The following is a 24122-nucleotide window of genomic DNA, read 5'->3' on the forward strand; positions in this document are numbered from 1 at the left end:
AGAACCTTGTTAATTCTGGTATGATTAAAGCTAGATTGAGGGATGTCTACTAATTTTAAAATGATAATATACACAGTGATGAAACTATTTATGTTAACAACATAGTGATAATCATCTTAGAAAGAGATCTTTGATAAAAAAAAGCAGTTTCCTGTAATACTTTACAAACGAAAATACTCATTTGTGTCATTGTTTCAGTCATAGTGAATATCACATATATTAATCTACGTTTGTGTAAATTAATCGTGAAAAATTTAATTTACCAGTTTGTATTGTAATTTTTAAAGCAATTTTTTGTATCACAAATAATTTACCGTTAAATATGGTTAAAAAGAAAAAAATTGATTTTAAACACTTACAATTTAAAGAAGAATGAACATACAAGTATTATTCAATTGAATATAAAACTATCATGATATGCCATAATTCTATTGTATAATCAAATAATATAATACCTATTTCTTTACATCTTCAGTCACTCGAATGAGTCATTCACACTGAATAAACAAACAGTGGTGAGAATGTTTTCGTTTTAATTATGCAGAAAAAATCATTTCAGTTATTTGAAATATATTATATATCAATTATTGCTTTCCTTTTAAAAATTCAAATTTTTTAAATTGTGACTCGCTTAACTATGATTATAGTTAATAAGATTCATGATAATATTTAAATTATGTATCTCTTCTGCATACTAAAACGTTAATCGGCATATGAGGTCTGTATTAAACAAACGTTTATCGTGCTATACATTGCATTTTTTTTTATTCGAATACAACCAATATTTGGCTAATTTAGCAATAATCCGTTCATACGAGTGCACGCTAACACCATTCATACAACAAAAGGTCAGTATAAGAAACATTTATTTTTGTTGGATTGTTTTATATTGAAACGTGGACAATAGTTATTGTTTACGTCGTACCGTGGCGCTACCATAGTAGAATACCACAAAAATAAAGTCAACATCTTCATCAAAATATTCAATGAACGAGCATTTGTCAATTTGTCGTTTTAATTGAAAGTTAAAGTGTCTCTTGAGTTATCGTGAGTATATCGATGTTAATATGGCTTCGGCTAAACTCGACTGGGGAAAATATGTGGATGAGCAAGAAAAGCTATCCGCTAAGGTAATATTCTTATTGTGTATATGCATAACACCGGCTTAACCTCTCATTAACTTGTTCATATCTGTTTGTCATAGAAAATAAAAATTCTTTTTTGTAGTTTATATTATTTATTTTTTCATTGCTTACATCTATTCAATAATTAAATTTAATAAATAACCATCAAAATATAGTGTATTAAGAGAAAATACTACAATGTATTTTCAAACTAAACATTGAAATATTGACATGATACTTGATGTTTTTATCAATAATTATTATTAACAGGTATCTAACTTAAATATTGACAAGCAACTTAAAGAAAGTACAACAAGCAGTACAGATTCTAAGAGTGATGATGGAACAGATGAGCTGATCTCACCTGCAGAAAAATCATTACTACAAAAAATTATACGTAAGGGTTTGGTGGAAACAACAAAAGATATAAAAATTCAAAGAATAGACCCAACCTCACCTTTATATAGTGTCAAATCATTTGAAGCTCTACATCTGTTAGTATTTTTAATTCTTCATTCCCTTATATTTATAGAATTTGAAAAATAATCTACTCTATAATATTTATAATAGTAAACCAGCTTTATTAAAAGGAGTTTATGCTATGGGATTTAATGCTCCATCGAAAATTCAAGAAACTGCATTACCTACTTTACTTGCTGATCCGTAAGTTTGTTCTTTCTTCCAAAATATTTTATAAAATACCTGCGACCAGTGATTTGGTAAATTATGTGTAGACCCCAGAATATGATTGCTCAATCACAATCTGGAACTGGTAAAACTGCAGCATTTGTGTTAGCAATGCTCAGCAGAGTTGATACTACTAAAAATTATCCTCAAGTGCTTTGTTTATCACCAACTTATGAACTAGCTATACAAACAGGAGAAGTTGCAGCAAAAATGTCTGCATTCTGTAAGGAAATAAAAATTAAGTATGCTGTTAGAGGAGAAGAATGTAATATATATTATTAACACTTCCTTAAAAAACACAATATATTCTTATTGAAGAAATATTTATTTTAATTTCTTAATTATTTCAGTAAGTCGTGGATCGAAAATTACAGAACACATCATCATAGGAACTCCTGGAAAAGTCTTAGACTGGGCTGTTAAATTCAAGTTCTTTAGTTTGAACAAAATATCAGTTTTTGTTTTAGATGAAGCAGACGTAATGATTGCAACACAAGGACATCAAGATCAGTGTATTCGTATTCATAAGTAATTACTTTAATGCATAAAAACATAAAAAGACATTTCAAATTGTACTATATATTGCATATACATATTTCTTATACTTACATATACACAGGCAACTTTCACGCTCATGTCAAATGATGTTCTTCTCTGCAACTTATGAACCAGAAGTTATGAAATTTGCAGAAATAATAATTAATAATCCTTTGATAATAAGATTATTAAAAGAGGAAGAGAGCTTAGATAATATTAAGCAATATTATGTCAAATGCAAGGACTTGGGTGAAAAATATACAGCTATCACTAATATATATGGTGTAATAACAATAGGACAAGCAATTATTTTTTGTCATGTAAGGTGTTCCAAATTTTTACATTGATACTGTATATTCTTTAACAAAAATTATAAGCAATATTTTATATTTATACGTAGACCAGAAAAACAGCTAACTGGTTAGCAGAAAAAATGACAAAAGATGGTCATGCAGTAGCTGTTTTATCTGGTGAGCTAACAGTCGAACAAAGAATATCAGTTTTGGATCGATTTAGAGCTGGTCTCGAAAAAGTCCTCATCACGACAAATGTCTTAGCAAGAGGTAATTATGAAATGCTATTTAAATGTTTATAAACACAAAATTTACATGAAATTTGTTTACAATATATAATACTTGTTTCATCTGTAGTATTTAAAAAAATTATAGATAATAAAAATTTACGACTAATTGTCCTTGTATGTAAACACTTTAACTACTTAAAATGTATTTATAAATATATTTATAGGTATTGATGTCGAACAAGTGACAATAGTAGTAAATTTTGATTTGCCAATGGACCAAAATAGACAAGCAGATTGTGAGACGTATTTACATAGAATTGGTCGAACCGGACGATTTGGTAAATCTGGAATTGCTATTAATTTAATAGATTCACCTCACGCAATGGAATTATGTAAAGATATAGAGAAACATTTTGGAAAGAGAATACAATACCTTGATGCGGACGATGCAGATGAAATAGAAAAAATTGGAGCCTAGATGAATACGTAAGAAATATAATTATGCTTTCAACATTTAATATACGTAGATATATTGTAATACTTCCGAAAAAATAGATCTTTGTATTCTTAACATCAATTCTTTGTATTTCTTTTCCAATAGTACGTACTACCGAAAAATGTCATATCTTTATTTTCTTTCTTAATTTTACACTGTCGATTATTGGTACTCTATTAAAACGTGTCAATTGGATCAGGAATATCATAGAATTCACAGAAAATAAAATCTAAAAGAATATTTTTGTATGTTATACGATAAAGTGACTTTTGTACAAGAAAATGTAGTGTCCTTGCTGTAATTGGATTATGACTTACCTAGAGTGTTGGATTTTTATAAAAAAGGAAATTACTTCACCATGAAGCACCATTCTTTGCATATTTTTTTGATTTTATTAATTATGAGATGTATTATAAAACGGTGTTGTGGTAATTTTATCACGATTATAAACAAAAGTCAGTTCGTTATTGAATTGATTATTGATTTGTTATCTCGTATAATTTACATTGAAATAAAAAAGGCTTAACTATTATATCAAAATTTCCCTACTTGTCTTCCTAATGTATTAAAAAATAATTTTAATGATTAAGCTGTAATTATCTCGGAATTAATAATGTAAGAAATACAATGATTATTCAATGCCACTATACGAATACAATGACTTTTAAATTCATTTACAATGAAATTTTGTCATAAAATATGCGAAAGATTTATATAGTACCGTACATTATTAATTACATAACAATCCAGTTTTTATTGTAATAATCGAAACCTTACATTAAATACGTTTTACCTTCTATAATTTAAGATTTCTTTTGCATTCTGTCTATTAAATTTGTGTGTGTGCGTGTATATATATAAATAAGGCAACACTTTCTTAACAGAGGGGAATTTTTTTCAAAAAATAACAGTAATATAATTTGAACATACATTTATTGGGACTAAAAAATGGAAAATAAATTGTAACATTAAAAAAAAGTGCGAGACGTTTTTATCCTATTGCAATACACACGTTTGTACACTTGTATTCTCATTCGTCCACACGGATGAAAAATTATATAAAATGCATTAGAAAGTATTATTCCTGTTCTGTACTGTTTAAAGTTAATAAACAAATATATTTTATTTTTTCATGAGAATTTTTCAGAGGTATAATGAAAGTAAATATACTATTGCGAACGATTTGATATTCTGATAGAATATTAACAAATAGTTTCTTACTGAGAAGAAACCACTGGAGTTTACTTGTTAATTCAAATTTTGAATGGTACAATGATGATCCAGTTATTGACCTAAAACTTAACAAACATCATTATTTGTTTTACATAATATTGTAATTGTTCATACATTGTAACTCTGTAATACGATATAAACTGTCAAAACAAATATAAGTTTGATCGAATGAAAAATGAATGTTCGTTACAACATGTATGTTTCCAATAAACCAATAATGTTTATAAATGCAAAAAAAAAAACAAATATTACAACATGTAGGCAACAAATGTTTTTTATGTGTCTTTATCCTCTGCTTGAAAGTACAACTGTCTTAAACACGTTCAGCTTTTCTAGTTACATGATTAGATGATAGGTAGTATGAATGTTTGCAATTCCAATCGCAATTTATAACAAAAGAGATGATATTGTGATTAAATTGCAATTTTTGCCAAACATTAATTACAATACAAAATTCAGTCTCTGTATGGGATTTCAGTTAATTACATGCCCATACCACCCATACCACCCATACCGCCCATACCACCCATACCACCCATGCCGCCACCACCACCCATTGGCATTTGAGATTCCTCTTTAGGCAATTCGGTAACTACTGCTTCCGCAGTTGTAAGCAACGACGCAACACCGGCAGCATCAGTAAGTGCCGTACGCACTACTTTCGTTGGATCGATAATACCCTTCTCAATCATATCAACGTATTCATCATTCAGAGCATCATAACCAACATTACTTTCACTAACTTTTGCTACTACTAAACTAGCATCTACACCTGCATTCTGAGCGATTTGCAAACATGGCATACGGAGAGCGTTTGCTACTATTTTAATTCCTGTTTCTTGATCACTATTCGATGCTTTCAAACTTCGAAGGGCTGGAATACATCTCAGAAGTGCCGTTCCACCTGAAGCATGAAAATATTGAATGAAATAATTTATTATACAATCTTATCTACAGCAATTTTGAGAAAAAACTTCATATTTACCTCCAGGAACAATGCCTTCTTCAACGGCAGCACGGGTAGCATTAAGAGCATCGTGGACGCGATCCTTCTTTTCATTAACTTCCACTTCACTGCTTCCACCAACTCTCAGAACTGCAACTCCTGATGCTAATCTTGCCAAACGTTCTTGTAATTTTTCTTTCTCATAGTCAGAAGTTGTATTTGCAATTTGATCTCTAATTACATCTGCCCGGTGGTCAACGTCATTCTTCTTTCCTTTGCCTTTAAGGAAAAGTGTATCATCCTTTGTAATTACAACCTCTCCTACTTCGCCCAAATCGCATAATTGTACGTTTTCCAACTTAATGAGATTTGCATCGTCTCCAAATACAATTCCTCCTGTCAAAATTGCCATATCTTGAAGTGTTGCTTTTCTATTATCTCCAAAACCAGGTGCCTTAACTGCAGCCACCTGTAATCCAATTTTTAATCTGTTGACCACCAATGTGGACAGGGCTTCACCATCAATGTCTTCGGCTATAATCACAAGTGGTTTTCGTTGGGAATTTGCCAATTCCAATGCTGGAATTATAGACTGTACAGATGATATCTTTTTCTCACTGAAGAGTAAAAGAGCATCTTGAAATTCAACTTTTGCTCCTTTACTAGAATTTATGAAGTAGGGAGATATGTAGCCCCTATCAAACTTCATTCCTTCTATAACTTCAAGTTCGTCATGTAGTGTTTTACCATCCTTTACTGTAATTACACCTTCTTTCCCAACTTTATTCATGGCATCAGAAATAAGATTACCAATAGCTTTGTCTCCATTGGCAGAAATAGTTGCTACTTGAGCAATTTCCTCTGTTGTTGTTACTGGTTTACTTAGAGCTTTTAGTTCATCTTTAACTTTATCAACTGCTATCATAACACCTATAATATAAACATTACTTGGTTAAGAACATATGTTACTAATTTATGACCAAGTACAATGAGTTTTGTAATCTATTCCAAGTAACAAGGAATACTGTTCATTATACATATCATTATATAAAACTTTTATGAATTACAAACATGTTCCATTGGTTATTGGACTAACAACAAAATTTATTTGTATATATACAATATATGACAATGTCTTGATCACATCATTTATAACTTCTTTGGGTGCAAAAAGAATTTGAGATATAAATATTAGCATTGTAAATTATAAATAATAAATTATAGGCCATTAAATAAATACAAAGGAAAATAATTAAAAAATAAAAAGGGGAGACCAGAAACAATACAAAAATAAAAATTTTAATAAAGACTATACACAGTCTAGAGTAACTGTATTTTTTTGTAAATGAGTAAACGCAATGCATCCCAGATCCATAATATAAATTCAGTGACAAAATTTGTTGAGTTTGTTAATATAAATTTATTACATAACGACATTATAATATAGTACCTCTAATGTTTAATGGAAGGTCAATACCGTAAAGATCAACAATATGTAAACTTATTAAAACATTGAGTGTCACTTGGCCATTGGCAAATTACATTATTTTTTCCACTCAGATTGTTCTAATGATTTATATAAAAAATAATATTATAGAATATTTTATATCATTTAACTGGTACATAATTATCGTGTTTACTAAAATCATCATACCATGGACCTTCTTCTTTTCATAGTTTTATGGTTGCTGTATGTTATGTCTTATAAACATATGACCATTGTTATCCCATGTAGGCTGAACTACAGGCATGACTATTCAGCATATTAATAAGTTACAGAAATATATTATATTTATAGAAATAAATTTTGCTATTACTTATTTGCTCTTATAATCAATAAAGTCTATTCATAAATGACAAATATTTTATTCTGTAAACATTATTTAACGTTATTGAATTTATCTTTACTAACCTCTTCTGATTTCTACAGGATTAGCACCTTTGCTAATTTTTTCAAAACCTTCTTTAGCAATTGCTCTTGCTAAAACTGTAGCTGTAGTTGTTCCATCGCCTGCTTCTTCATTTGTGTTATTAGCTACATCTTGTACTAATTTAGCCCCAATATTCTGAAACTTATCCTTTAACTCAACACCCTTAGCTACTGTTACACCATCTTTAGTAATCTTTGGGCTACCCCAACTTTGTTCCAAAATGACATTACGCCCCTTTGGACCCATTGTTACTGCAACAGCATCTGCTAAAATGTCTACACCTTGCAACATAAGTGCCCGAACTTCTGATCCAAATCGTACATCTTTGGCATAAGAACGAGCCTGTAATTGGCGCAGAGCTGCACCACGTAACACAGTTGGCAATCTGTGCATCTAGAAAAAATTATTTAATTGTTGTATTCATAATTCTAGATACTCCCATTATTTAATATTACGAAATATATCAAATTAACATTTTATGAGAATATTTTATAAAAATTAAATTTTTAAAAAATAACAAATTAAAGAAAATTTAACATATTCCTTTTTTATAATAATAATCCGAGTAAACTAGAAGTGTAATTGCTTTCTGAAAGTAAACGTGGTTATGTAAACTACCGCGTGGATAACGACTGCTGTACACTACTCCTCGTGTAAATTACTGAAAAAGCTATGAGAATTGTTTGCAAAAAATTATGTATAATTAACTATTTTATATATTTTTATTCTTTTGTAACTTCTTTCTCATTATTTCGAATTATAATACAATATCGTGTGCACAACTAACCCCCGGCCGGCATATTTTACAGAAGAAGATAATGAAAAATTGAACATTAATATGTATAAAAAAAAAATAAGAATAATTTGGAAAACTTCAATAACCGAAAGGAATCTTAATCATATGTACAAACGTTAAAATTCGCCCACTTTTATCGTATATGTTTGGTTATCTCTTTAATAACGTAGAACATCTTCACAAATATATAACGCTTTAGTTTATCAGCAACATTTACTTAAAGAAAAAAATTATTGCAATCATAAAACGAATTAACAAATAATGATAAAAGAAATAAAGTATGAAATGGTTATCAAAAAAATTAAATATTTCGAGTTTAACCGGTTAATAGTGTCGAAAAAGTAGTGTGCACCTACCGTAAATAAGATAATAATAATTTCATCAAAAAAGTGATTTTACCTTTATCTAATGAAAGAAGAAATTGCCGTTGGTTAAGAGATTAGAAATGTAAAAGTAATTGAAAATCGTTGCAGCGTGACCGCACGTTGTCTCGCCAGTGGAATGAAATGTGTGAAAGAGTTTGCGCTATCACAAGGGACTGTTCCCCTCCCTCTTCGTTAGACTAACCTAATCCTTATGCGTAAGAAACGTACCAAAATTTTCATCAAATTTAAATTAAATTAAACGTACATAAAACGGATAATTTGTAATTAATCATGTTTTTTTTTTTTTTTAAATAAAATTCAGTGCATTTATCTTATCGGTATGCCGTTTTCCTTCTAGAAGATTGCGAGTTCTAGAATGTACGAAAACGCGTGTGATGCAATCATCTACCATACACCAATCATCTTTACGCAGTGTTTCTCAATTTTCAAACACAAATGGCAAAAAATTCATAAAAATTTTGCTGTCTTGTGAATGATTCTAAGCAATTTAAATATATGTATGTATTAACACAGGAGAAGGCAATTTTTTTTACTTAATCTTTTTCTTAGAAACAACTTATTCCTTGAAAATTATACTTACTTGAGAAATCCAAATGAACGTATATTGTTTCTTGCAATGATCATTTAACCTTTGTCATTCGTTTTGTATGTATGTATTATTTGATAAATTTCCTTTTAAAGTAACTTTTTGCAAGAAGTGTGAAACAAAGAAAATTTATTAAATTAAACAAAAAGTAATTAATAAAATTGATAAAATTGATCGGAAGACTCAATATTAATTTATCATAATTCGTTAAGAATTTTATTTAATATTTTATTTTACAATATTTATATTCTGTAATTAATGAAAATGTTCATTGTATACATTTTTATTGTTCAAAAGTAATTTTATTTTATTTGGTAATTTTAATAATTAATACACATGTACTACTTTCGTCAACTATTATAAATTAATAATTTAATATTTAAATTATGTTTGTCCAATTTTGTAGATATATTGTACAATTTTATTTCAGATTTTTAAGTGAAAATATGTATTTACAGTTCTGTCACGTGATTGAAAACATGCGCCGCTATCTTATAGTCCATTTTATACCATGCGCAGATGCATACGCAGTTATGTAAGAGCACATTGGCTCGTGTTCGAGTGTGAAATCAATGAACATTGGTGGGGCAAAGAAAGAGAGAGGGGTGACTGGAAATTTCGAGAAAATCAGACCTACCCGACTTCGCTAGATAGATTACACAACGTGTTCTAGTGTGTTTGCCGGTTGAATTGTTTAAACTTGTAACTTTAAAAACGTTACTTTAACAATGGTAAGAATTACAAATTTCTAATATCTTAAATTAATGGCTGGTAATTTTGTATACAGAATAACGATTCAACATGTATCACATTTTAGATATTTCTGAAGATAACCTTTAAATTAGTAAATAAGTATATGTTTCTTATAAAAAAAGAACCACAACTCGAGAAGTGTACTATTTAATATGTATAAACGCAAATAAAATTAAAATTAAGAGATACACGAGACAATGCTGCTGTGTTTCATATAGTAATTTCAATAATTTTTTGCTTCAAAAATTTTATCGCGTGGCCGGTATCGAATGTTTTTCTTGTTAATGATAGAAAAAACAAATGCTTATAGAACTATCAATAAAATAAAAGAATTTACGTAATAGTGCAATTTTATCATTTACTTCTAATACGATTCAATATTGCAAATATTTTTCTAAAGTTGTTGATAAATAAACTTTATGAAATTTCGTTTTGACTAACTTTTCAATATTCTTTGAATTTTCAGTATCCCAAAAATTTGCACAAATTGCATCATGCATGATTTGAAAGTAATTATTATCACTACATGTAATCAGAAGAGTTTCTCTATATATTTTTTATTTAACATTTTTAGGCTGCAGCTAGTGCCATTAAGAGACTTGTACCCCTCTTTGACAGAGTTCTTATACAGAGAGCAGAAGCTGTAACAAAAACGAAAGGTGGTATTGTTATACCAGAAAAAGCGCAGGCAAAAGTTCTGCAGGGAACAGTTGTGGCAATAGGACCTGGACAACGAAATGATGTACGTGAGATATATGTAATAGTTATAAAAATAATGAGTTTATTGAAAAAGTGATTAAAGCTATAATTAGCATTTGTCTTTTTTGTTTTTTTTTTTAGAATGGAGTTTATGTTCCTTTGAGCATCAAAGTTGGTGACATTGTTTTATTGCCAGAATACGGTGGAACCAAAGTAGAACTTGAAGATAATAAGGAGTTCCATTTATTCCGTGAGTCGGATATATTGGCGAAGTTAGAAGCATAAGGTCCTATTATATTTACGTGTATAATTTTCAAAATACTACAAACTGTTTCCTGAGGAATTTAGAAATAAGAAATGGCGATATCCAAGTTAACTCTGCATATAGTTCAATGTTTATGTTTAATCATCAAATTATTTGATTCCTTTCCAAACCTGATATTTATGTAAATGTCATGGCTTCATCATATGAAAGAAAATAAATCAGTTATTCATTATGTTTATGCAATTATCAATTTATACACTTTTTTTTTATATTATATTTTTGTGTAACCTTAATTTGAATCATTAACAAGAAATAGAATAAAGTTTGTTAATGTGTTGTCAAAGTAGCAGTAAGATCGTTCGATGTATTTACATTTATATCGTATATATGTAAAAGGAAACATCTATATTAATGGAAAATAAACTACTTTTACAATTTTTAATGTAAACTGTGGTTCTCATATAGGTATGTTTTTATTATTTTTATTTTAACTTAATACTTTTCTTTACACTAGCTTTAATACCCGATATTTCTCCAGTGTAACGAGTAATTTCTTTTCTCACTTCTCTTATCTGGAAAATATAAAATTATTATTTTAATAAATTTTTACTTATTTTAAATGATTACATCTTAACACGTTCACATTGGTACCTAATTTCATATTGATATAAGTTATTGACTAATCTTTCAGTGAGAATGTACTATTACTATTGGAATCTTCAAAGAACTTAACTATAAAAGGCACTTTCTAAAAAAACTAATGGAATTATTTAAAAAATGTGTAAAAAATATTATAAGACAATAGATCTAATTGAATGATCTGAATTAATGGTGGAAAAAGCAAAATAAAAAGCTTTAAAATGAATGGTTTATACTGATGTAAACATGCTAGGTATCTTAACTAAATAGGTACATACTGCTCCCTTCCTTCGAATTTTGGCTTTTCGATATTTATTTCTATGTTTCACCCTGGGATTGCGTTGTTCCTTTTTACGATGTGGTGTTAAGCCTTTATTCTTTGCCATTTGATATGTAATTGCTCTTTTCTCTTCATTTTCAATTATAAAATCTGCCATACTGGAATCATCGACTTTCTCATCTTCATCTATAAATATATTGTCTTTCAAGTTCTCTTCATCTGGAAATTCTTTGTCTTCCATTTTAAAGTCAGCTCCAAAATCATTCTCAGATTTAATTAAGCATATATTTATAACTTCTTCTTTCGCAGATTTTTTTAAATGATTCAGTTTGTCTTTGAAGTAACTAGTTACCATCTTTTCGTTAACGTTTGCATTGGTTCCATCAAATACATTGTATAATGGTTTGCCTTGTTTCTCAGCTTTTAATATTTCTTGAATTTCTTGTATTAAATTGCCTTGTCCTGATTCTAATTGATTTAATAATTGACGATATTGTGCCAAACGTTTTATAACTGGATGAGAATATACAGGCAACTTTTTAGCCTTGAGCATCAAATAAAACGAGATATTAATACAGTAATTTAATAAAAGATGGTACTTCGTTTTTACAAAAATGACTGTAGGACAGTTAAGTAGCGCCCCAATTTTAACTAATTTCAGAAATGGTGCCAATGCATCTCTTGCTTCTATCATGCGATCTAAATCATGTATACAGTGTATTACAGATAAATGTATTAAAAATATTTATGTTGTAAATTAAATTTAAATTTACAAAGTTACACATTACAATAGTAATATAATTTTTTTCAACTAAAAGTTAAAGAAATTAATATTTTAGTATAACACTGCATATAACAAATACCTTTAAAATCATTCACAAGGGCTATAAATTCAGGATTTTCTTTTTGCATCATTACTTGTTTCTGCCTTTTACTAAGTTTACTGAGGTCAGTGTTTACAAATTGCTCTGTGTATTTGTGAATTTTTTGATTATCCTCTTTCTTTGGTTTTATAAAATCTAATCCAAAATCAGCATCATCTAATTGTTCTGCCAACCTTTTTTGAATATTTCTAGCTTCTTCTTCTTCTATTTCCGCTTCAGTTAAATCTTTTTGACTAGCAATAGTGTAATCAGGATCTACATAATCTGTAGAATAGTAAGCTTTCTTTTTTTTACCCCAAGCTTTTTCATTTGGCATGTCAATATCTTCCTGTAGACCCTCAATATCAGATTCCATAGAGTCAACTTCTTCATTTTCCATATCATCTCGATCCTTATTATCCTCATCATTTAACCCATAAACTTCGTAATCACTATCATATGTTTCAGAAGAACATCTAGTTTGTACTTTTTGAAGTAATTTCCTTTCAGTTTCTGAATACTCATCGTCAGAATCTGTGACTTCATTCATATTTACATTCTCTAAATCTTCTACTTCCTTGACCATTTTGGTTACTTTTATTCTGTTAACAAAATTTGTAAAAAAATTCGAATAAAAATACATTTGTGGCATTAAATATATTTTATTTGAAGTAAAAATTAGAAGACTAATAACCTTATTAATTACGAGAATATAATTTAAATATTCAATACTTTTAGGCATGTAAATAATATTTTAGTTTTCAAATGAAAGCAAAACTTAACTGAAAGTATTTTTTATAACAATACGTTATTAAAGGAAAGCTTTACCTTCTTTTATTTTTCATATTGAAATTTCAATTTAAAACGATACAGAAGTTAACATGTGAATACAAAATTTAACTAACCTCAAAGCACAATTCACTGGTGTGAAATATGAATTCTTCTTCCTTTCTCTTGAAAAAGTAACCGCTTATGGGAACGAATCAACTATACCGTAATATTAATACCATTTAATAGAATACATCGAAATTCTTTAAGAAAACCCTAAAATACAATAGTGTTTTTATGTCTATATAATTAAATAATCAAAAATATTTTGTCAAAATTTACATTTCTTTTCTTTATACTTACTCTATTCAAAATAACCGCTGGAATTGAAACTCTGAAGCAACATTTACATTGAGCAAATTTTGCTTGACCGATGAGTCAATCGACTTAAAAGTCGTTTACATCGTTCTCAGTAAAGGTTTATAAACTTATTTATTTTAACCGTACAACAATTTAATTTAAATAATTTATTCTACCCAAAGAATAATATTTCAGTTGCTCACCTATTGTGATTTTATAGTGTTTACAAGATAAATTACACTCGTCCCACTATATAGTTTGATTAAAAATAAACAAACAATGGATTTATATTTAATTAAACGATCTAATTAAAATTCTGTTTACACAAGTAACTTCAAAAGATTCAATATTAATCGACTCGATTGGACTAGAAGTTACCTAATGAAAACGTTGCTTAATAGACAATAGAAAAATTGTTGCAAATTAGCCAAATTTTTCAGCTTTAACCGCGTGGTGGTGTTTAATACGCACTAATTAGATTGAACTGTAACGCCTCCGTTATATACTTAAGGAATATGTCGAATAAAAGAACTTTTTTTAATTAACCATACACTTTTTGAAGTAGAAACGCGAATTGTAAAGACATATTATTTCTTTTACGGTCTACGTAATTTTTAGGTAGCACTCCTTTCTTGTGAATAAGAATTATTGAAACGAAAAAAGCATCTATTTTCATTTTTTATCCGAATTTAGAAAAATGGTTTTCTTAACTGCTCAATTATTTGGGAGAAATCGGGGTCCTGACGAATTTTGGCGAAAGCGACAAATATTTAAACTTGCAGCGGTAAGCAAGTTTATTCACAGTGACGTGCGAAGGCTACAAATCACAATAATTAAGTGTTCTTGGTAAAAATGATTAATTAATGTTTAAATTTTCAGCATTTTATTGGAAGGAAGAGGAACTGTTATAGCGTAACCATAAAAAGTGTACATAAAGCATTGTTACAGTCTACAATTGGAAGACGACTTAAAAAAGAAGATATGACGCAGGTGCAAAATAACTGTACCATTTATATATCGTTTTTGTTTTTTAAATTGCATAATTAATTACTTGTTTGCAGCTTTGGGAAACTAGGATAGAAGCTGCTACAAAAGAACATGGTATTACCTTCAGAACATTAAGAGAAGGATTAACTAGATGTAATATTTTACTTGATCGTAAATCACTAGCAACTTTGGCTATCTGGGAACCACAGACATTTAAATGTTTATCCGATATTGCCTGTGCAAAAGCAAAATTGGGAAGTATTAATGCAGTTTCCAATACTCCAATGCCTAAGAGTGTTATTACTAAAGGATTAGCTGATAAATAATGTTAATTAAACCATAATTAAAATAATGAAATTTGCATTTTGTTGTAACATTCATTATATATTTATAGGAAATATGTATTCTTAGAAAGAAGAACAAAATGAAATACAGTACAATTTATTGTCAGTTTCAGAAATTATTTTTCATTGCAGCAACATGACCTCTATATTTCTCTATGTAAATAACAAGAAAAATATAAGTTAATTGTTTATATTTCTTAAAACACGTTTTTCGCATGTATTAATTGATAAATAAGTAATATTTTTGTGCAATTAAAAAATATCTGATTTCACTGTTTAGCATTAACAATTTTTACAAAGTCAGGTTTTAAAGATGCTCCTCCAACTAAGAATCCATCAATGTCTTTTTCTTTTGCTAGGTCTTTTGCATTATCTGCTGTCACTGACCCTCCATATATAATCCTAACAGTTTCGGCAACAGTTGGATTGACATTTTTAGAGAACCATTCTCTTAATTTCTCATGGACTTCTTGAGCCTGCTGAGGCGTGGCTGTTTTGCCTGTTCCAATTGCCCATACTGGTTCATAGGCAACAACTACATTGTCCCAAGTCTTGATTTTATCTGCAATAGCTTTAGTTTGCCTGAAAACTACTTCTTCCGTTTTTCCAGCTTCACGTTCTTCCAATTTTTCTCCAATGCATGCAATTACCTGTATACAAACGATATTTTTACTAATTTGTATAAACATATTTAAATGAGAAGTTATTAATATCACGAAGTATTTGTTCTAGTCTGAACATTTGTATTGATCTACATGTAAAAATTTGAATTACCTTTAATCCAGCTTCTAAAGCATGAGCTACTTTATCTGAAACTAATTCATCCGTTTCACCAAAGACATTTCTACGTTCCGAGTGACCAAGAATTACCCATGGAATTCCATTGTCCAAAAGCATAGCAGGGCTGATTTCTCCAGTAAATGCTCCTTTTGGAACCTTGTATATATTTTGTCCACTGATACCAATATTACTAGGTAATATGGATTTCACATACGTCAAATATATTGATGGCACTCCAACAACAACCTCTGATACAATCATATTGTTACAGTTATTATAAAAGTATAATTAATATTTCTTTGGGAATAACAATTATAAATGACTATATAATACAGATTCTTAATGTCACTGAACGATTTAGGAAACATGAATTATAAAATATTATAACATATTAAAGAAACATACCAACATTTGGATCAAGTGGACCGGTTTTCAAAAAGGCTACAATACCATCTATTTCACTTTTGATGCCGTTCATTTTCCAGTTACCGCCGACAAAGAATTTACGACCCATGGTTTCACAGTGTATCAATTTTTGCAGATCACTAATAGAAACAAATCTATAATTTGTTTGCAAATCTGGAACAGATTTAAAAAATGTTCTTTTGACCTTCAAGGGAACAGGAGGTGAATCTGATCACGTTCTCTCAAACTCCCAACTTTATTTCACAAAATCCCCACTTCTTTACCCAGAACTTTATATATACATAGTTAAAACTTAACAATGCACAAAAACTTGATATTCTGAACATTAGAATTAAAGTTTTCAAACATATTAATTTTGAAAATAATTGTAACATAGTATAAATATTTTAAAATAACAAATGCAACAATATTATAAAATATTAATCAACATTTGAATTATTCTAGTGTAGTATATAAACAAAATACAATGATTTTACATATGTAATAATATTTTTCTAGCTGTCAAATCATTATTTAAATTTCTAACTAAACTGAAAAATATTGAAATAATTGGTAATATTCGTTTATATTTCAAATTAAGGATCGAGTCAAAAAAACGTTTCGATCTATCGATGGTGAGTAATAAACAAATTTTGTACATTTTATGTTCAAATAATCTAATGAAGAAGAGTATGCATACGCAATAATCTTAAACAGATTATGAACAGTTTAAAAATAGCATATTACTTTAAAATAGAAATATATGAATGTCAAATTTGTTTCGTAGGTTAAAAAATCGTTTATTAATATATTAAATGCACTATTCAATTTTTCTTGTTTGCAATTATCATTACATGACATATAGGATATATACTTACAATGATTAAGAAATCGTTTATTTAAAATATTTTTGTATCCTATCTTAATAAAATAATGATAGCAAAAATGGATGATTGGCATGTTAATTAATCTTCAAGTAGAATCTTGGATTGTTTGTTATTATAAAAATGCAAATAATGTTAATTTGTTTACAAAATATACATGATGAAAAAGTATGTTACATGTTACATTATATACTGTTATGAAGTTGCATGAGAGAGCAGTTACGAAAGATTGTTTATGATGATCAGTTGTCAACTATTTCATAACGAATAAATTGGAATTTTTTAATATTTTTCTACACACGGTACTTTAAAACATTTATACATATAAATATTTATTTTTATACATAAGCAAACTATTGTGATGTAGTGATTTGAAACATGTTTGAAGTGCCGATGTTTAATATGGACAAATTTGTACATACATTCATTCAAAATTTAGGTTTAAGAATTCCATCTCCAGTTTGTAAAAACTCACAAAACTCTAACAAAATTACTTTTATAAAATATCTAGACAAAGCTTATAAGATCAAACAACAATTATTTTGTAATGTAGAAAAAATCATAGATATTAATATGCAAGAGAATTTGGATTTTTCTAACGAGAAAGACATACAATATTTTATAGAAAAACATACTAGTTTCTTTGATAAGTTTACTTCGTTGAGCAATACATGGATATTAACATCTCACTTAAAAAATATTAATTTGAAGATTCTTCAAAAAGTTAGATCAAGAAGACAAAATTTTGAAAACATGAAAATAATGGAAACTAAAATATTAAATAAAAATATATCTTGCAAAAAGAAAGTGAGAACAAACATAAGAAATAAGTTAAATGGATTGAAAAAGAATGTACCATTAATTACATCATGCAAAGAAAAATTTAGCAACCTATACAATTATAAAAGAAGTAAATATAGGAAAGCTTCTACATTGGAAAATTCTAAAGTAGCTTGTCATAATATAACTACACTTAATAGCCACAAAGATAATATTTTAAAAACAATGAATAGTAATCAAAAAGTTTCCATTAGTCATAATTTGCCAAATAGTCTAGTAAGTATGGCAAAAAAGGAAGCAGAAATGGCTGAAGGATTCTTATGGTTATATACAAAAGACGTAGAAAGCATAAAGAGAAAAGTGCACATTACTCTCTATGTATCAAAGGTTGTATAATACATTTATCTGTACTGATCTATCAAATTAATGAAAAATGTGCTTAATTTTAATTAATAATCATTCCATAGAGTAAGTGTTATAATTATGATATGGGAAATCAAATAAGATATAATCAATTGCTTTGTCGACATGCTATCTTAAGTCTGATCGAGCCAAGTGAAAAAGCTTTTGTTTTATTTGAAGATGATTTATCAGTTGTTATTGAAAAATATTTGTCACAAGGATATAAATATCATTTTGAATTTCAGAGGTATTTTATTAGAAAAAGAAAAAAAAACCAGTACATATATGTTTGTAAATATTGTAAGTTTCAATGGATTAAACATTTTTTATAGAGATTTACAGGATTACTATATCGCTTTACTTATTTTGAGTCAGTGGGCCAAAGTTTTGGTTAAACATTTGAATACAACAATGATGCTTACAGTTTGTGGTATATTGGGATGTGATGTACGAGAAATATTAGTTCTGTATAATCCAGAAGAGAAGTTATTATAAACGATTCAATTAGAGTATAATGTAATTTTGTAATAAAGAACTGTTTTTTTTAATGTATCTGTATTACAACAAGTTGAGAGTAAATTTTTTAAATGGCAGTTTATCAAGTAACTTGTATAATTAATCTTAATAAATGTTCGATTACTATTTGTACCAATTAATATTTGTTATATATATATATATATATATATATATATATATATATATATATATATATATATATATATATATATATATATATATATATATTGTATCGATCAGTAACTGTTATAAAACATTTACAACTTCATAGGTACAATGAAAAATGGTGAGCGAGGAAGTAGTAGAATTTAACAAGAAACTACAACCAGTTTTCAAGAACTCAATTTTTCAGCAGAAATTTCGACCTACTAGTACCACTGGAAAGAAACGAACTTGGCGTTCTTTGAAGCAAGTCTTGGCTCAGGAACGTGCATTACCATGGCCTGTGGAAGTAGTACATTGTATGAATTATCTTCCAAGTACTTTAATAAATTTAAAACAATTTGAATAACTGGAGATCTAAAAACTGTTGTAAAAGCAGCAAATATTTAAGAAACAAATTCCTCGTATTTCTATTTATAAATGATGTTCACATTTTTTAATACTATAAATCTCAAATTGTTAAGTACTTGATACCAATTTTTTGAGATCGAGTTATTCAATATTTTGAGATCCATAGCAGTAATTCAAATCGACCAATAGAATATAAGTGGTGAATGTGAGTCCATGATTGAAATATTGCCACCAATTTATAAAAATTGCAGATAGTTCTATTAATGCACCGCCAAGCTTCAGACCAGCAAAGAAATATTCAGATATATCTGGGTTACCCGTAAGTGATAATTCTTTTTACGATTGTACAATCGGTTACATTACTAAAGTGTACATGAATGCATAAATTACATTTATTTTACAGGCACGATATACAGATCCACAGACTAAATTATACTACGCAACTGCTGAAGAATTTGCAACAGTCCGAAGTCTACCAATGGATATAACTGCTGGATATCTAGCGTTACGCGGCGCTTCCAGTATCGTTGGATAAATAAATTGATAATTTTAGTTTCTATCAGTTTTTTATATTTAGATAGTAATTTGACTTATCATAGTTATTTTAGATTAACGAACATAGTGTAATTCTGCACATTAATTATGATGTATAGTGAATATAAACAAAAAAATATGCAAAATTCATAAAGAGACAAAATAAAGTTGTATGTAACGATATTATAGAATGAATGTGGTGAATTTATTTATACAATTAAAAAAAAATTTTTTTTAACGGGGTCTTATGAAATAAACAATTCCACAAATAATTAATTGATTTTCATTATTTTATCTCCTTCATTTTTTACGTAAATAATCGTTATTAAAAAAAAAAAAGCTTGTCCACTATAACTTAGTATATGAACTACAGACTAAAAAAGGAGGATTCAAGAATCTTTAAAAAGTATCATTAGTGTTCGTTCTGTTGACCACTGTACTCTCTTTTTACTTCGACAGTTTTTCACGCACCTTATTTGCTTGCTTGTTACCGCAACATGGGTTGTCAGCAAGTTTGCAAAACTTATTTGTAATTGAAAATTCAAATAGCATGGCCTACTGAAATATAGCCTGGTAGTGTACTATTCTAAGGTCGCCATTTATTTTTTATTTTTTATTTTTTTAATGAAGATTATTTTAAAATAGGGTCAAAATTTTTTCAATAAACCAAGTCAGGTATATCCTCGTCATCACTGTCTATTTCTTCACCATCGTCTTCCAAATCGTCCAAGTTTAGTTTATTGCCGACCGGACTGCCTACACCACTCATGTGTCGTATCATCTTGTAACATATTAAACCAAGGCCACTATTATTAATCACGATCATTTTCATTACAACGCTTTAAAAGAACACATTCATGTTAAAAGAAATACTTCCTTACATCTTCAAAATTCATATTACCACTTGATTTAAGCTCGTCGTCGGTGTCATCTTCATCTTCCCATTTATTAAAATCACTTTTTAACCAGTGAACTTTTGTTTTCTCCTTTGTTAATCTTGGCCAATATGGTGCAGATTGTTTTTTAAAGAGAATTAACTCAATAACCCTATCTTTTATGTTTGTCACTGTTTTGTTTACATCAATTTCTGCAAATAGGTTAATCGTAACTTCATGCATTTTTTGGTCCGTTCCACCTATTCCTTTAAAATATATCATTTCTGATTCGATTTTAATATCAGGATCTTTGGAATCTTCTAGACAGATGGTAACAAACAAAATATTGTTTCTTTGCGCCCACATAACAGGTGGAGGAGGAAATCTAAAAGTTTTTAAACAATTAATGGTTTACAAGACTATAAATATCATAAAATTATAAATTATTAAGAATTCAATTAAAAAATTCAATTAAGCAATACATCGACTTAAAATTGAGTAGCTTTGAGTTAAAATTTTTAAACTTTTATGTTACACAGAATACATTCAAAAAGGAAGGATTAAGATTAAATTATAAAATAATATTGTAGCCAACAAAAACTACTGAAACAATGCTCTTCGTTATCTACATCATTCGTTTATTGATAATTAGAGAGCATTTTTACGAAATATGAAATATATATGTTCACATTCACGTACATCATATGCATTGTGCGTGCATCCCACACACGTGCGCACGAACGCACGCACACTTGTAACAACACACGAGTAAAGTATCGTAATTTTATTTTATCATTGTTTAATAATATTCAATGATCATTTTATTACATTTTACTATGATAGAATGTAAACAATAAAAAATGCAGCGTTCATGAAATGTACTAATTAATGCAAAATGAAGACATAGACAGCAATGCTGTATTCGTAAAGCAAAGATAAAGGTTAGAAATAAAATTCTATGGTTTCCGATTAAAACTGCTGGTCATTATAGATAAAATGACACGTCGTAATTGCTGGATAATCGAAGAAAATAAGAGTAGTCACATTGTTTTTAATGTATTTCGACGAAATATATAACAAATTATTGTGTATATATTCATTTCTGAAATATCGATAAATAGTTGCTTAGAAATACAGGCCATTAAAAGCTTGTGCATTGAAAATCTGATTATTTTATACTTTATGAACGAGAATGTCGTTTACAAAATATTGATTACTAAAAATGAAAAGAGTACACGTGGTAAATTGTAGAAGTAAAAGATAATAAGAGAATTTCTTGCGATTCTTTTCCAGAAATTTCGAGAATCAATAAAATCGTCTTACAACATGGCGGTGTTTCGAAAGCCATGGGGCGGCATTTGAGCCCTATCCACGAATATCTGTTACTTTTCTCGTAATAATAGGGAAGGGATGAAATTTAGAGATCAAGGAACGTATTCAATGGAAATTTTATGTGAATTCCGATATACTTACTGGCCTTCTTGAGTCATATTTCGAGAGCTTTGATCTGCAAGAAGCAAACAAACACAGAGCACTTACGTATCGCGGCGTAGACCTCTGATTCGAGAGTGTTTCGAGATTCAACTGTCGACCAAACAAAATGGCGATTGGTTGCTTTTGTCGATGTCGAATTCTCTTATTTCCGGAATCGAACTTTTAAAAACAGTATTTACACATCTTTCTAGTATAACAATTTATAAAAGAATTACTCGGTGATGTATAAAGTTTTCTTTATCTTTTATATATAAAAAGTACATTAAACTTGTTACGTCTTCGATCACCGTGGACTCATATTTTTGTACCTGTATAATATTTAGAGTTACTATGTAAAAAAAATTGAACGTACATTGAAAAAGCACATTTAGAAACGTAAATAAGTGTACATATAGGGTGATTTGATATAGCATTCGATCTGATTGACTGAATGAAAATGATTTTCATTACATAAGATATATATATATATATATATATATATATATATATGTATAAAGTTTGTATGTATGTATATATATATATATATATATATATATATATATATATATATATATATATATATATATATATATATATATTTGGTTAAGAGAGGGACAATTTATTATAAAGGCGAGTATTTTTTAGGTAGAAGCGTTATGGACATTTTAAAGTTATTCAAATTATTTACAATGGAATTTATAATTAATTTCAATGCAGATTGTATTATATAATTGACAGGAAGTAAACCAGCCTGTCAAACGTTTTCTGTCTATTAAACAAAAAGTGAGATGCGATGGATTTTGTAATCCATGGATTTTTGTATGGAAAAATGTCTATTTTAGTTTTTAATTTTCCAATAAGATTATATGACGTACAGTATAGTTGGACTAATCTAGGTACGCTCTTTTTGTTTGCGTAAAAAAAAGTACAGGTCACATTTGCAAAACTGATACTGATTCCACCGAAAACAGTCGTATTCACTAGGAGACGTATGTACATACATATATTCCTTTGGATCGACAGGTTTCGTGCGAGTAGTTTTTAAATAAGTTTTCACATTTGAAACGTAATCGTATCTTGTATACATAACATATTTTTAAACGTTTTAGAAAATTAGTCTTTACGACGAAGAAGAGTAAATCGAACAATATGTAAAATGCTTTAACAAAATAATGATTGAAGAGGAGGGTGTGAGAGAAGAGGGAGAGAGAGAGAAGGGGTAGGGTAGGGGTGGGGTGGGGTTGGGGGGCAGCGAAAAGAGAGAGCCTTCGCGTTAGATTGTAGGTCAGCTCAGTGTAGGGGAAGGGGAGAACTCTACCTTTCTTGCCGTAACCGTGGCCATAAACTAACAGGACATACACACGGTGTATCAGTCTCTTTCTTTCGCAGCTTCGACTCGTCCCGTTCAGTTCCGTCCTGTCCCGTCCCATCCCGTCCCGTCCCGTCCTGTCACGTCCGTCAGTCGTGCATGGTCGTGTACTTGGCTCTTTCTGCACGCGACGCATCATTTGTTTTTCCGATACGCTGTCAACATTCGGATTACAAAGAACCTCCGATCGCTCTTTCGATAAGTTTCTCTCGTCTTTCTCGATTAGCGAAACGATATTGGCGCGCGCGCGCGCGCGTGTACGTGCGTGTGCGTCGACCTCTGAATGGATATGTGAAGAGTTGCAGCCAAAATAACGGAGATCGACGATGAAGCCGTGAGTTTACACGGTCTATGCAACTTGTTGCTTCGGAATTAACGCCATGTCGAC

At 29.1% G+C, this 24122-nt stretch overlaps 9 protein-coding genes across 16 annotated transcripts; 5 read left to right on the forward strand and 4 right to left on the reverse strand.

Annotated features, from left to right (window-relative positions):
* The first annotated feature begins 973 nt into the window (after nucleotides 1-973).
* Dbp80 (putative ATP-dependent RNA helicase Dbp80) lies at nucleotides 974-4751 on the forward strand. Of its 4 annotated transcripts, none has more exons than XM_076306209.1 (9): nucleotides 974-1130; nucleotides 1395-1618; nucleotides 1695-1787; nucleotides 1859-2076; nucleotides 2162-2339; nucleotides 2431-2668; nucleotides 2749-2911; nucleotides 3096-3357; nucleotides 4515-4751. In XM_076306209.1, the coding sequence occupies exons 1-8, from the start codon at nucleotides 1068-1070 to the stop codon at nucleotides 3347-3349; spliced, it is 1431 nt and encodes a 476-aa protein (XP_076162324.1). In that variant the 5' UTR covers nucleotides 974-1067; the 3' UTR covers nucleotides 3350-3357; nucleotides 4515-4751. The 4 variants fall into 4 exon arrangements, with proteins under 4 accessions (XP_076162324.1, XP_076162323.1, XP_076162322.1 ...); XM_076306208.1 differs by lacking the exon at nucleotides 4515-4751 and adding an exon at nucleotides 3473-3899; XM_076306207.1 differs by lacking the exon at nucleotides 4515-4751 and having other exon boundaries at nucleotides 3096-3899.
* On the reverse strand, nucleotides 4284-8833 carry LOC143144115 (heat shock protein 60A). The gene is made up of 4 exons (XM_076306186.1): nucleotides 8673-8833; nucleotides 7459-7870; nucleotides 5586-6476; nucleotides 4284-5504 (listed from the first exon to the last, which is right to left on the reverse strand). The coding sequence occupies exons 2-4, from the start codon at nucleotides 7868-7870 to the stop codon at nucleotides 5083-5085; spliced, it is 1725 nt and encodes a 574-aa protein (XP_076162301.1). The 5' UTR covers nucleotides 8673-8833; the 3' UTR covers nucleotides 4284-5082.
* Nucleotides 8834-9741: 908 nt separating this feature from the next.
* Nucleotides 9742-11194, forward strand: LOC143144145 (10 kDa heat shock protein, mitochondrial). The gene is made up of 3 exons (XM_076306249.1): nucleotides 9742-9976; nucleotides 10573-10740; nucleotides 10839-11194. The coding sequence occupies exons 1-3, from the start codon at nucleotides 9974-9976 to the stop codon at nucleotides 10980-10982; spliced, it is 315 nt and encodes a 104-aa protein (XP_076162364.1). The 5' UTR covers nucleotides 9742-9973; the 3' UTR covers nucleotides 10983-11194.
* On the reverse strand, nucleotides 10597-14295 carry Sas10 (UTP3 small subunit processome component Sas10). Of its 2 annotated transcripts, XM_076306219.1 has the most exons (5): nucleotides 13876-14295; nucleotides 13650-13788; nucleotides 12745-13346; nucleotides 11880-12580; nucleotides 10598-11534 (listed from the first exon to the last, which is right to left on the reverse strand). In XM_076306219.1, the coding sequence occupies exons 3-5, from the start codon at nucleotides 13328-13330 to the stop codon at nucleotides 11445-11447; spliced, it is 1377 nt and encodes a 458-aa protein (XP_076162334.1). In that variant the 5' UTR covers nucleotides 13331-13346; nucleotides 13650-13788; nucleotides 13876-14295; the 3' UTR covers nucleotides 10598-11444. The 2 variants fall into 2 exon arrangements, with proteins under 2 accessions (XP_076162333.1, XP_076162334.1); XM_076306218.1 differs by lacking the exon at nucleotides 13876-14295 and having other exon boundaries at nucleotides 10597-11534; nucleotides 13573-13660.
* Nucleotides 13964-15311, forward strand: Mrpl20 (mitochondrial ribosomal protein L20). Of its 3 annotated transcripts, none has more exons than XM_076306242.1 (4): nucleotides 13964-13990; nucleotides 14566-14656; nucleotides 14752-14862; nucleotides 14934-15311. In XM_076306242.1, the coding sequence occupies exons 2-4, from the start codon at nucleotides 14570-14572 to the stop codon at nucleotides 15183-15185; spliced, it is 450 nt and encodes a 149-aa protein (XP_076162357.1). In that variant the 5' UTR covers nucleotides 13964-13990; nucleotides 14566-14569; the 3' UTR covers nucleotides 15186-15311. The 3 variants fall into 3 exon arrangements, with proteins under 3 accessions (XP_076162357.1, XP_076162356.1, XP_076162355.1); XM_076306241.1 differs by lacking the exon at nucleotides 13964-13990 and adding an exon at nucleotides 14182-14490; XM_076306240.1 differs by lacking the exon at nucleotides 13964-13990 and having other exon boundaries at nucleotides 14207-14656.
* Nucleotides 15285-16631, reverse strand: Tpi (triose phosphate isomerase). Its single transcript, XM_076306236.1, has 3 exons — nucleotides 16389-16631; nucleotides 15978-16231; nucleotides 15285-15853 (listed from the first exon to the last, which is right to left on the reverse strand). The coding sequence occupies exons 1-3, from the start codon at nucleotides 16495-16497 to the stop codon at nucleotides 15473-15475; spliced, it is 744 nt and encodes a 247-aa protein (XP_076162351.1). The 5' UTR covers nucleotides 16498-16631; the 3' UTR covers nucleotides 15285-15472.
* A 124-nt stretch (nucleotides 16632-16755) lies between these two features.
* LOC143144144 (INO80 complex subunit C) lies at nucleotides 16756-20200 on the forward strand. 2 transcript variants are annotated; one of them, XM_076306246.1, is made up of 4 exons: nucleotides 16756-17023; nucleotides 19242-19431; nucleotides 19735-19802; nucleotides 19887-20200. In XM_076306246.1, the coding sequence occupies exons 2-4, from the start codon at nucleotides 19254-19256 to the stop codon at nucleotides 20016-20018; spliced, it is 378 nt and encodes a 125-aa protein (XP_076162361.1). In that variant the 5' UTR covers nucleotides 16756-17023; nucleotides 19242-19253; the 3' UTR covers nucleotides 20019-20200. The 2 variants fall into 2 exon arrangements, with proteins under 2 accessions (XP_076162361.1, XP_076162362.1); XM_076306247.1 differs by lacking the exon at nucleotides 16756-17023 and adding an exon at nucleotides 17537-17574.
* LOC143144149 (uncharacterized) lies at nucleotides 17589-19079 on the forward strand. The gene is made up of 3 exons (XM_076306251.1): nucleotides 17589-18439; nucleotides 18520-18701; nucleotides 18787-19079. Exons 1-3 carry the CDS (start codon nucleotides 17651-17653, stop codon nucleotides 18947-18949), a joined length of 1134 nt encoding a protein of 377 aa, XP_076162366.1. The 5' UTR covers nucleotides 17589-17650; the 3' UTR covers nucleotides 18950-19079.
* Nucleotides 19858-22466, reverse strand: P23 (cytosolic prostaglandin E synthase). The gene is made up of 3 exons (XM_076306238.1): nucleotides 22366-22466; nucleotides 20899-21277; nucleotides 19858-20798 (listed from the first exon to the last, which is right to left on the reverse strand). Exons 1-3 carry the CDS (start codon nucleotides 22380-22382, stop codon nucleotides 20676-20678), a joined length of 519 nt encoding a protein of 172 aa, XP_076162353.1. The 5' UTR covers nucleotides 22383-22466; the 3' UTR covers nucleotides 19858-20675.
* Nucleotides 22467-24122: the final 1656 nt, after the last annotated feature.

Source organism: Ptiloglossa arizonensis, chromosome 3 (genome assembly GCF_051014685.1).
Source record: "Ptiloglossa arizonensis isolate GNS036 chromosome 3, iyPtiAriz1_principal, whole genome shotgun sequence".
NCBI lineage: Eukaryota > Metazoa > Arthropoda > Insecta > Hymenoptera > Colletidae > Ptiloglossa > Ptiloglossa arizonensis.

Bases quoted from the DNA above. Each gene is read 5' to 3' on its own strand.
- Dbp80 (XM_076306209.1), top strand. From the start codon at position 1,068: ATGGCTTCGGCTAAACTCGACTGGGGAAAATATGTGGATGAGCAAGAA. The intron at 1,131-1,394 runs GTAATATTCTTA...TATTATTAACAG, and splicing joins AAGAAAAGCTATCCGCTAAG to GTATCTAACTTAAATATTGA. The intron at 1,788-1,858 runs GTAAGTTTGTTC...AATTATGTGTAG, and splicing joins CCTACTTTACTTGCTGATCC to ACCCCAGAATATGATTGCTC.
- LOC143144115 (XM_076306186.1), bottom strand. From the start codon at position 7,870: ATGCACAGATTGCCAACTGTGTTACGTGGTGCAGCTCTGCGCCAATTA. The intron at 6,477-7,458 runs GTTAGTAAAGAT...TTTATATTATAG, and splicing joins TCCTGTAGAAATCAGAAGAG to GTGTTATGATAGCAGTTGAT. The intron at 5,505-5,585 runs GTAAATATGAAG...TTCATGCTTCAG, and splicing joins AGAAGGCATTGTTCCTGGAG to GTGGAACGGCACTTCTGAGA.
- LOC143144145 (XM_076306249.1), top strand. The intron at 10,741-10,838 runs GTACGTGAGATA...TTTTTTTTTTAG, and splicing joins GACCTGGACAACGAAATGAT to AATGGAGTTTATGTTCCTTT.
- Sas10 (XM_076306218.1), bottom strand. The intron at 12,581-12,744 runs GTATTTGTTATA...TACATGATTTAG, and splicing joins CCTTGTGAATGATTTTAAAG to ATCGCATGATAGAAGCAAGA. The intron at 11,535-11,879 runs GTATGTACCTAT...TATATTTTCCAG, and splicing joins AAATTCGAAGGAAGGGAGCA to ATAAGAGAAGTGAGAAAAGA.
- Mrpl20 (XM_076306242.1), top strand. From the start codon at position 14,570: ATGGTTTTCTTAACTGCTCAATTATTTGGGAGAAATCGGGGTCCTGAC. The intron at 14,657-14,751 runs GTAAGCAAGTTT...TTAAATTTTCAG, and splicing joins AAATATTTAAACTTGCAGCG to CATTTTATTGGAAGGAAGAG. The intron at 14,863-14,933 runs GTGCAAAATAAC...ACTTGTTTGCAG, and splicing joins AAAAAGAAGATATGACGCAG to CTTTGGGAAACTAGGATAGA.
- Tpi (XM_076306236.1), bottom strand. From the start codon at position 16,497: ATGGGTCGTAAATTCTTTGTCGGCGGTAACTGGAAAATGAACGGCATC. The intron at 16,232-16,388 runs GTATGTTTCTTT...TGATTGTATCAG, and splicing joins TCCACTTGATCCAAATGTTG to AGGTTGTTGTTGGAGTGCCA. The intron at 15,854-15,977 runs GTAATTCAAATT...GTTTGTATACAG, and splicing joins CTTTAGAAGCTGGATTAAAG to GTAATTGCATGCATTGGAGA.
- LOC143144149 (XM_076306251.1), top strand. From the start codon at position 17,651: ATGTTTGAAGTGCCGATGTTTAATATGGACAAATTTGTACATACATTC. The intron at 18,440-18,519 runs GTTGTATAATAC...ATCATTCCATAG, and splicing joins TTACTCTCTATGTATCAAAG to AGTAAGTGTTATAATTATGA. The intron at 18,702-18,786 runs GTATTTTATTAG...CATTTTTTATAG, and splicing joins TATCATTTTGAATTTCAGAG to AGATTTACAGGATTACTATA.
- LOC143144144 (XM_076306246.1), top strand. From the start codon at position 19,254: ATGGTGAGCGAGGAAGTAGTAGAATTTAACAAGAAACTACAACCAGTT. The intron at 19,432-19,734 runs GTATGAATTATC...TAAAAATTGCAG, and splicing joins GCCTGTGGAAGTAGTACATT to ATAGTTCTATTAATGCACCG. The intron at 19,803-19,886 runs GTAAGTGATAAT...TTTATTTTACAG, and splicing joins CAGATATATCTGGGTTACCC to GCACGATATACAGATCCACA.
- P23 (XM_076306238.1), bottom strand. The intron at 20,799-20,898 runs GTAAGGAAGTAT...ATATGTTACAAG, and splicing joins GTAATATGAATTTTGAAGAT to ATGATACGACACATGAGTGG.